Source organism: Sinocyclocheilus rhinocerous, unplaced genomic scaffold (genome assembly GCF_001515625.1).
Source record: "Sinocyclocheilus rhinocerous isolate Xijiao unplaced genomic scaffold, SAMN03320098_v1.1 scaffold1405, whole genome shotgun sequence".
Classification (NCBI taxonomy): Eukaryota; Metazoa; Chordata; class Actinopteri; order Cypriniformes; family Cyprinidae; genus Sinocyclocheilus; species Sinocyclocheilus rhinocerous.
The window spans coordinates 1,593,598-1,604,229 of record NW_015645543.1 but is presented as its reverse complement, the minus strand read 5'-3'; the positions used below and the strand labels follow the sequence as shown (position 1 = coordinate 1,604,229).

At 45.4% G+C, this 10,632-nt stretch overlaps 1 protein-coding gene and 1 pseudogene across 1 annotated transcript in view; one reads left to right on the top strand and one right to left on the bottom strand.

The window, feature by feature from the left end:
* Positions 1–4,673: 4,673 nt before the first annotated feature.
* Positions 4,674–5,601, bottom strand: LOC107706426 (olfactory receptor 13C8-like; annotated as a pseudogene).
* Positions 5,602–6,014: 413 nt separating this feature from the next.
* LOC107706425 (stonustoxin subunit alpha-like) overlaps positions 6,015–10,632 on the top strand; it is an 8,509-nt gene continuing 3,891 nt past the window's right edge. Inside the window, exon 1 of the mRNA XM_016510138.1 lies at positions 6,015–6,039. Coding sequence (XP_016365624.1) covers positions 6,015–6,039 — 25 coding nt within the window. The remainder of the gene's footprint in view (positions 6,040–10,632) is intronic.

Here is a 10,632-nt window from a genome sequence, read left to right as displayed (position 1 = left end):
TGCTGTTGTGCTCTTGAAGCGAAGATCCCCATATGATGATGTCATCAATATATACTCTAACTCCTTCAAGTCCTTCAATGATGTTTTCCATCGCTCTGTGGAAGATTTCGGAAGCAGAAACAATTCCAAATGGCAGTCTAAGAAAAGAATATCTCCCAAATGGAGTGTTGAAGGTACAGTAATTTGTGCTGTCCTCGTCTAGACATATCTGCCAAAATCCTTGTGAGGCATCAAGCTTCGTGAAATATTTGGCACCTGACATTTCATTCATTATTTCTTCACGTTTTGGTATTTGATAGTGCTCACGCTTTATGTTGTCATTCAGATCTTTCGGATCCATGCACACTCTTAAGTCTCCGTTCTTTTTCTTGACACACACCATTGAGTTCACCCAGTCAGTTGGTTCTTCTATTCTTTTGATAACTCCTAATGTGGTCATCCTGTCTAATTCTTTCTTTAGACGATCTTTGAGTGGAGCTGGAACTCGGCGTGCAGGATGCACTACAGGCTGTGCATTTTCCTTCAGCTGAATCTTGTAAACATAAGGTAAAACACCAAAGCCTTCAAAAGCATCTGCGAAGTTCTGCACTATGTCATCCACAGAGTTACTTGTAGTCACAGCTGAATTGTTGTGGTTGATGTGGTACACCCTTTTGACAAGATTCAAGCTCTCACAGGCTTTGTCACCTAGCAGGGACTCTAGTTCCTCAGCTACAACAGAGAAGAGTAAGTGATGCACTTTGTCTTTCACTGTAACTTTTAGCTTGCATATTCCTAAAGAGTCAATGCTTTTTTCATTGTAGTCCTTGAGAAGTATTGGCTTTTTCTTGATTTTTGACTTTTCTGTCATATTTTTTATGTCCGACATGCTAATTAAGTTTGCTTTAGTACCGGTATCCAGCTTGAGAGTGACCAGCGCTCCATTGATCTGTAGTGGTGCCACCCATTTGTCATTTTTTACAGCATCCTCTTGACTCTGTGCATCAACTGATAACTTTCCACCAGTGTGTCCACTAGTGTTTTCAGATTCCAGCTTGTTTTCACAGGTTACCATGCCGACGAAGAATGTATCGCACAGGTCAGTTTCCTCTATCATTTTGACAGATCGCCCTTTTTGTTTAACTTTTCCTTTAGAAAAACATTGTTTTGCGAAATTATTTTTGCCATAACACTTCGCACATTTTTTCCCAAAGGCTGGACATTGCTTAGGCTGATGTTCAGTACCACAACGTTTGAAATTATAATTGCCATCCTTCTGTTTCACAGCTCTGGACGTGCGTCGCTTCTCTTTGAAAGATGCGGCACCAATTGCAGCATCTGCACTTGGAGACACGCTTTTTGGCATCATTTCACCAAATGTTTTCACATGAAGTTGAGCAAGATCACTGGCTTGACAAATTTTAATTGCCTCTTGCAAAGTGAGCTCTGTTTCTCTCAGTAAGCATTGTCAGAGTTTTGCATCATAGATGCCAAAAACAATCTGATCTCTTATCATTGAATCATTTAGCTGATCAAAATTGCATGTCTTAGCCTTTAGTCTCAAGTTATCAAATGTTTCATGCGGTTGCTGCACACGTGAACGAAACACATATCTTTCATACGTTTCATTCTTTTTGGGCGAACAATGAGCAGTGAATTTGGCCAGCACATCATCAAGCTTGTTTCTATCTTCATTCTCATTAAAGATGAAAGTATTATACACTTCAATAGCCTGTGGACCAGCAATCGTCAGTAGTAAAGCAACCTTACGTGCTTCTGGCTTTGTGTCCATCCCGATAGCTCAAATTGCTGCTTGAAACTGCGCCAGTTGCTGTCAACATTTCCCGTGAGCCTCAAGTTCTCCGGTGGTTTTAGAGTACCCATTATGTCGCTTTCACAACAGGCTGCTTTTATTTTGATTTCACTCCTGGTACCATGTTTTGTTCAGTCCTTAAATAAAATGTCTCTCAGTGCAGTCTTAACATGTCTGTCTTTATTCACAACATGCGACGGGACACAACACAACCCAAGTTTGTTTTTCTTCTTTCTTAATTGCCATGTATCCAACACATAACACTTAACACACTGCCATCTAGTGGCTTCCTAGAGTAACAGGCACAATCAATTGATATCATCACAAGCGGGACTAGGGGAATCACCGACGTACCCGCAGTGGGGCAGCGAGGTGGAGCGCAGGGACCCGACCCAGAAGGCAAAGCATCCCGGAGTGGGGTCTAAGTGCGCGGTGCGACACTTACGTGGCTCCACGGTTGGGCAGGGGGCGCGTGAGGAGGCATCGCATCCTCGAGCTGGGCCCTGCTGCCCACTGGCGAAAGGAGAGGGGGAGAGAAGTGCTGAGGCTGTGTCTCGTACACTGCCATCCTAGCCCTCTTGGGACCCGGAGAGAAAGGAAACTGCTCTCTTGTTGAATGTTTGGTTACCACTGGCTGGGGAGCCAGTGGCGGAACAAAACAAAAAGGGAACAGAAGATTCTCCACCCAGCCCTCCTCCAGGAGAAGGAGTGGTGCAGTCACCATCTCCTGAAGAGCAGGATCCAGAGTCTCCGGGTTGCCCGTCTCAGGGATGCTGCTTTCCTGCTGCCAGCTCCACGCTGCGGCTGGTGTGAAGGCTGCTGCTGGGGCCGAGCTAGAGCAGAGGTGGAGGTAGCTGAAGGGCACCCTCGGTGACGAGCGGGCAGAGGAGCTGTAGCTGGAGGTGGGGTGTTGACAGCAGTAGGCCACCGGAGCAGGATGTGCTTAATTGCCTCCATCTGCTTCTGTGCGGTGGAGAACTGCTGGGCGAAGGTCTCCACCGTGTCGCCGAAGAGGCCAGCCTGGGAGATCGGGGAGTCCAGGAAGCGGTGTTTGTCGGGTGTTGACAGCAGCGGGCCGCCGGGGCAGGATGTGCTTAATTGCCTCTGTCTGCTTCTGTGCAACGGAGAACTGCTGGGTGAAGCTCTCCACCGCGTCGCCGAAGAGGCCAGCCTGGGAGATCGGGGAGTCCAGGAAGCAGTGTTTGTCGGACTCCCTCATATCTGCCAGGTTCAGCCAAAGATGGCGCTCCTGGACCACCAAGGTGGATATCGTCTGATCCAGGGACCGCGCCGTGACTTTCGTCGCCCGTAGGGCAAGGTCTGTCACAGTGCACAGCTCCTGCATCACACCCGGGTCAGAACTACCCTCGTGCATCTGCTTCAATGCCTTGGCCTGGTAGACTTGCAGAAGGGCCATGGTGTGCAGGGCGGAGGCGGCCTGTCCAGCAGCTCTGTAAGCCTTGGCCATTAGAGCGGATGATAACTCTGGACGGGAGGCGTGGATTATCCCACCAGGCGGCAGCGCTCTGCGGGCAAAGCTACATCACAATAGCGCGCTCAACTGAGGGGGGATCTCCACATACCCCTTAGCCGCCCCGCTGTCGAAGGTAGTGAGGACGGAAGAAGCACTAGCTCTGTTTCGGGCAGAAAAAGGTGCTTTCCAAGACCTAGTAACCTCTTCATGCACCTCCGGGAAGAATGGAACCGGAGGTGGACGCCGAGGATCGGCGTGCTGCACCCCCAGGAACCAATCATCCAGCCTCGAGCGCTCGGGAGATGGAGGGGGTTTCCATTGCAACCCGACGCTCTCAGCGGCCTGGGAAAGCATAGCAGTCAGCGCTGGATCTGACTCGGCCAACGCTACCTTCCCTGATGGAGGCAACGCGGCCGAGTCTTCATCTCCAGAGCCTAGCTCGTCCCACGATGCAGTGATCGACATCCTATCGTCCGGCGGGGCTCCGAACGAGACGCTAGGCCCCACCTGCGGGGGCTCAGCAGCCTCATCATGGAACACCACGGGCTGCGATGTGCTGGAGGAGTGAGGTGCACTCGGTGGGGAAGCCCTCACTGTAACCCTCAGATCGCCCTGACCATATGCCGAAGTAGTCTTCCGCTGCTGAGAGACAGAGGAACTAGAATGGGGCATGGCAAGGGGAACTCCCCCTCGTTCCATGAAGAGGAGTCTCGATCGCAACATCGCGATGGTCATGTTCCCGCAATGATAACATGAATCATCCACGAGCGCTGCTGCCTCAGCGTGCTCAAAGCTAACGAGATGCAGCGATCGTGACCATCAGATGGAGCTAGGAAGCGACCGCGTCCAGAAACACATGAGTGGAAGGCCATCTTTAAAAAGACGCTGTGTCGCTCGTGGAGCTCTTTTTGATATTGCTCTTTTAGAAAAAAAAGTGCTGAAGCGCCAAGGGGAGGTCGCAGCGCGACCGCAGTTTGATAAGCTGCAGCACGCCGTCCAAAACACCAAAAGCAGCAGCACTGGACCAGCAACCCCCACTGACGTGCCGTAATACCAACACTGAAAAAAAACTCTGTCTTGCAGACACTCTTGCTCGGTTGAACCCACAAGCTGAAAGGCTCGGCTCCGAAGCAAAAAGCTGAATGTGCGACTGCACGCACTCTCCTTATATACCCGCACTGTGGGGCGGGGTGCGCGACGCAAAGCTCGCACGCCAACACTTATTGGCTTGTTTTGTTAACACTGAAAGGGGATTGGACTCTCTAGCGAGATCCCAATTCGTCAGTCACTGCTGACATAACGTTGAAGGTGACTGACTAAAAGGCAACTTCACTTTTAATGAAATGCCACAGTGATGCATCATGAGACAAAAAAGCAGTCAGCAGCACTAAATGAAAATAGTGAATACTACAAGATATTAATTCTTAAACTTTGTAAAATATACAATATTTTTGCCCTTACTGGTCTTAATTCAATACCATATATTATAGGATTTATCAACAGGGGGAACAGTCAGGTATATAACAGACAAAAAGGTATATAACTTACGAGACAAGGTTTTTGCTCTTAATTCTGTCTGGGAAGGATCTAAAAAAATAACAGGCTATGTAGTTCAGAAAGGTAATCAAGTGTGGCATGCATGTGCTGAAGAACTTCTCTTTATTTACTTTAGATCTTCTACAAGCTAGAATCATTTTTAAATAGGAAATCAAAACTAAACCAGTAAAGACAGTTATCGAGGCATACATCCACCCATTAAAAATCCCATATGAAATATCTTCTTTGCAACCAAGATTAACCAAGGACAGTTTTTCACAGAAAAGTTTATCTATGTCATCTATGCAAATAGGATTTTTCATAGCCACCAAAATGGCAATTATACTTGCAAAACAAGGATATATCCAAATAAAAGTCACTAAGCTCCACACAGTAAAAGGTGACGTCATACCAGGATAATGTAAAGGTTGACATATTACAATGTACCTATCAATTGCCATGACACTTAAATGTGATAATTCACCAACTGCATAATGACAAGACTTTGTACAATATATTCCTCATGTGAAATCCTGTTCGTTTTCATGAGTAAATATACCAAAGCCCGGGGATAAAATCCTGTAGTTCCACACAGATCATTAACACACAGATTACACAAGAAAATGTACATGGGCTCATGCAGGGCTTTTTCAAAAGTAATAATCTTAATCAAGGTGGCATTTAGAACAATAGTCAGAAGGTAACCTAGAAGCGCAAAAGAAAAAACTATGATCCTGCTGGTCCAGTCCCACTCATTCAGAGATGTGACAGTGAAAATATGAGAACAGATGTTTTCCATTTCTTCTCAAAATCTGACTCCAGATCAAACAAGGCCGACACAAACAATGTAGAATTTCTTCTGTGTTCAGTCTTGTGTTGTATCTGTTGGAAGACTTCAGATCATTATAGCGTTATAAGCAGTATGTTGTATTAAAATGGCTTGAAGGGCTGTGAGGTTTGGAGAAGGCATCTAAACACCTCTTTTAGAGATCCATCCAACATTCTGCTCACAGCTGCATGAGGGAGCTTTCTATACAGTCAGATACACAACATTATAATGATCTTAGTCCGTTGATAATTCAGAAATAATTATAGAATGCAAACTTGACCTTGAAGTGTTTTAGATGACTTTATCCTGCTGGAATTCTGAAGCAACTGAAATGGAGGTCCAGCAGAAACTCTACAGTTAAAGGTTAACTGTAGCTGAACTAAATGTTAATTTCAGGACCCTTTAAATGTTCCTCAGGGACTCTTCTAAATACCAGAGATTTTCAATATAACCACAACCTTTACCATAAAAACTCTGTCAATGTGGATTGTGAAATTTGAATGTTTGGGCCCTCTAAAAAATATTTTACCAAAGTTGTAAATAAATATGGAGTGCATTTTACATAAAAATAATATTTCAGACTTTTTATTTCCAAACCTTTCTCTTAATTCAATACGTTACTTGCTGGTAATTACTTGGTAATTATTTGGGAAATTTAAACATTTCTGAATGAAAATTGTTTCAAAGTAAATCCTACACCATTTTTTATCCATTGTATCAGTTATTGTGAACATTAATGCAGGAATCTTATCAGTGAAATGTGTGCTAAAGCCAATATTTTCTTGAAAATATTTACAATTCTGCTTTACTGAAACACTTCAGAAATATGCTTAAATTTTCCTGCATGTATTCACTGTATGCGAGCTACCTGCATTGTTTTTGAGGTATATTTTTTATATCTGAACTTTAATTTGTGGGCATTCTCATCAAAATTGGAGGAAAGGTTTAAGGGTTAGTTCACCCGAAAATGAAAATTAGCCCATGTTTTACTCACCCTCAAAGCATCCTAGGTGTATATGACTTTCTTCTTTCAGACGAATCCAATCGGAGTTATATAAAAAATTATCCTGGCTCTTCCAAGCGTTAGAATGAGAATAGGCGGGTGTTTTTGTTCAACAGTCCAAAAGTAGTCAAATAAAGCGTGCGCATCCGTAATAAAACGTGCCTCACACGGCTCTGGGTTTTGAATACAGGCCTCCTGTAGCGAATCTAAGCATTTTTGTAAGAAAAATATCCATATTTAAAATGTTATAAAGATTTTTATCTCACTTCTGCTGACTGTCATACGTGCAAGCCGTTCCGGGCGGATGACGTAGGATGTACGTAGGCCCATGCGCCGATGAGATATGCTAGTCTCGCAAGTTTGTTTACAGGAGCAAAGAAAGCAAATTTTCCTTACTTTAGCAAAGAAAACCAGTCTCTTCTTGTCAGGGATTCATCACAGTCACTTCAGTCACCATCCAGGATAATCACCCAATCACAGTCACCTGAGTTCTGATCACCCGCACCTGCTGTCACCAATCAAGCCACTCTACAAATACACACACATCTCAGTCACTCACTGTCCGGTCTACCGTTCACTCCTATGAACTGTTCTGGACTCTCTCTACGGAATTCTCCTAGAAAGACTTACCTCCTGTTCCTCCCGCGATCCTCCAACGACTCCTTGGAATCTGTTCCGCGATCTCCAACGAAACCGGCATAAGATACTCACCATCAGAACTCAGATAAGAACCCTGGAATCATTCACTGTGTTGACACTCACCTGCCTTTACCTCACCCGTTCCATTCATCTACTTATCAAGTCAATAAACCATCCTGTTTTGCACTTACCTGTTGTGTCTGGCCTTGCTTTGTGACACTTCTTGTCTTATATTGAAATCCTCCTACATTTTTTCTTTACAAATCCTCGTTTTGTGCTTCTAATTCGTGACTGGCATTTGGTTTTGCTCTCTCCTCCGCGCTTCCACGTTCGTCATGAATCACCGGCGCATGCGCGACGTGTACGTCCTACGACATCCGCCCCGGGAATGGCTTCCACGTACGACAGTCAGCATAAGTGAGAAAAAAAGTATTTAGAAAGTTTTAAATATGGATATTTTTCTTACAAAAACGCATCGATTCGCTACAGGAGGCCTTTATTCGCCCCCCAGAGCTGTGTGAGGCACGTTTTATTATGGATGTGCGTGCTTTATTTGACTACTTTTGGACTGTGGAACAAAAACACCCGCCTACTCCCATTCTAATGCTTGGAAGAGCCAGGATAATATTTTATATAATTCCAATTGGATTCGTCTGAAAGAAGAAAGTCATATACACCTAGGATGCTTTGAGGGTGAGTAAAACACAGGCTAATTTTCATTTTTGGGTGAACTAACCCTTTAAGGAATTACATCTCTTTAATATGTGCATACCCCTTTTCAAGGGACCATAAGTAATTGGACAGTTGACTCAAAAGCCATTTCATGGACAGATGTGGGCTATTCCTTCATTATTTCTACCTCAATTAAGCAGGTAAAGGGTCTGGAGTTGATTCTGGAGCTCTCCATACAAGTGAAACAAACAATTGTTAGGCTTCAAAAACAAAACAAATCCATCAGAGAGATAGCAGGAACATTAGGAGTGGCCAAATCAACAGTTTGGTACATTCTGAGAAAAAAAGAACACACTAGTGAGCTCAGCAGGATCTACAAGGACACCCTTCTACAAACACAGCTACCTCACTACCTGACGAGCTCAACGCCTTCTATGCTCGCTTCGAAGTCAGCGGCTCCTCCCCCACACAGAGCGCTCCCGCGGCCGAGACTGCTGAGGCTCGTCCACTCTCCGTGTCTGTAGCGGATGTTACCCGATCGGTCCGGCGCATGAATATTCGCAAAGGCGCAGGTCCAGACAGCATTCCTGGTCATGTCCTTAAAACATGCGCTCACCAACTAGCTGGAGTCTTCACGGACATTTTTAACCTCTCCCTTTCCCTATCTGTTGTCCCCCAATGTTTCAAAACATCCACCATTGTGCCAATACAAAAGACACCCATAGCTTCTTGCTTGAATGACTGGCACCCTGTTGCTCTGACTCCCGTCATCAGGAAGTGCTTTGAGGAGCTTATCAGAGATCACATCTGCTCTGTATTACCAGCATCACTCGACCCACTGCAGTTCGCCCACTGCAATAACCGCTCCACAGATGATGCAATTGCCTTCACCCTGCACACAGCCCTTTCCCATCTTGACAAGAGGAACACATACAGTATGTGAGAATGTTGTTTGTTGACTACAGTTTAGTGTTTAATACCATAGTGCCCTCTAAGCTTGTGGTGAAACTCTGGGCTCTTGGTCTGAACAGTTCTCTGTGCCGCTGAATCCTGGACTTCCTGACAGGCAGACGGCAGGTGGTCAGAGTTGGCAGCAACATCTCCTCCCCACTGACCCTCAACACTGGAGCCTCACAGGGTTGTGTTCTCAGTCCTCTCCTGTACACGCATGACTGTGTAGCCACGTCATCATCAAATTCGCGGATGACACAACGGTGGTAGGCCTGATCACTGACGATGATGAGTCAGCCTACAGAGAAGAGGTGCGCACCCTGACTAACTGGTGCCACAACAACAACCTCTCTCTGAACATCAAGAAGACCAAGGAGCTGGTGGTGGATTTCAGGAGACGGACCAGTGAGCACTCCCCCATCACCATCGACGGGACTCAAGTGGAGTGGTCAGCAGCCTAAAGTTCCTCGGCATTCACATCACCGAGGACCTCACCTGGACTACTCACACACAGTCAGTAGTGAGGAAGGCCCACCAGCGTCTCTTCTTCCTCAGGCGACTGACTAAATTTGGTCTGAGCTCAAAAATCCTCAGACAGTTCTACAGTTGCACTGTGGAGAGCATCCTGACTGGCTGCATCACCGCCTGGTACGGGAACTGCACCACTCTCAAACGGAAAGCCCTGCAGAGAATAGTTCAGACGGCCCAGCACATCGTCGGAGGTGAGCTTCCCTCCCTCCAGGATATCTACACCCAGAGATGTGTGAGGAAAGCACGGAAGATCATCAGAGACTCCTGCCACCCGAGCCATGAACTCTTCTCGCTACTACCATCAGGCAGATGGTATCCCAGGGTCAAATGTGTATATTGTGTAAAATGTGCATATTGTTATTTATGTATATTGTTAATTTTTCATATCTTGTTGCTTGTACTGCCATGGCACAGAGTCTTGTACCTAAGAATTTCACCATCGTTACACTTGTGTACACAATGTGTGACAATAAAGAGATTTGATTTGATTGATTTTGAGCAACAGAAAAAGGCATGGACGTCCACGGAGGACAACAGTGGTAGATGATCGGAGGATCCTCTCTATGGGAAAGAAAAACCCTTTCACAACATCCAGCCAAGTGAAGAACACTCTCCAGGAGGTAGGGGTGCCACTGTCAACGTCTACAATCAAGAGACTTCACAAGAGCAAATTGTGATGGAAATATTTTATGTAATGGCCTCAGAAGGAGTCAAAAGGGTATGTTTAACATAGAATGTTCAGAAAAGTGCAGACTAAGGATGCTCAGATGAAAGACCGTGTCTCGATTAAATAATCAATATTTACCCAAAAAGTGCTTAAAACAGTAGAACTAACAGTCACATGACAAACCAATGACCAGAGCAGTATAACCAAACACTGTCACGAATCCTGTCCTTGGACTTCCGTCCGATTGCCACCAGAGGTCACCTTTTCGTTAAATTGACTCTCATACTACACAAACTGTTGCAAGTCATCCCGGACTACATATCCCAGCATCCATTGAACTGATTAGACACACAACTGCTGCCAATCACACACCCTACATAAGCCATGGACTTCCTCTCTCTCACTGCCGAGTATTGTTAGCATTATCGCTGTCTTCGCACAGCTACACTACGGAGCCTGTTCGTTAGCCATTGTTTATTTTCCAAGTCCTAGTCTCAGTCTAGTTTTGCCTTGCCTGTTTTCCGGTCCTTTGATTCTC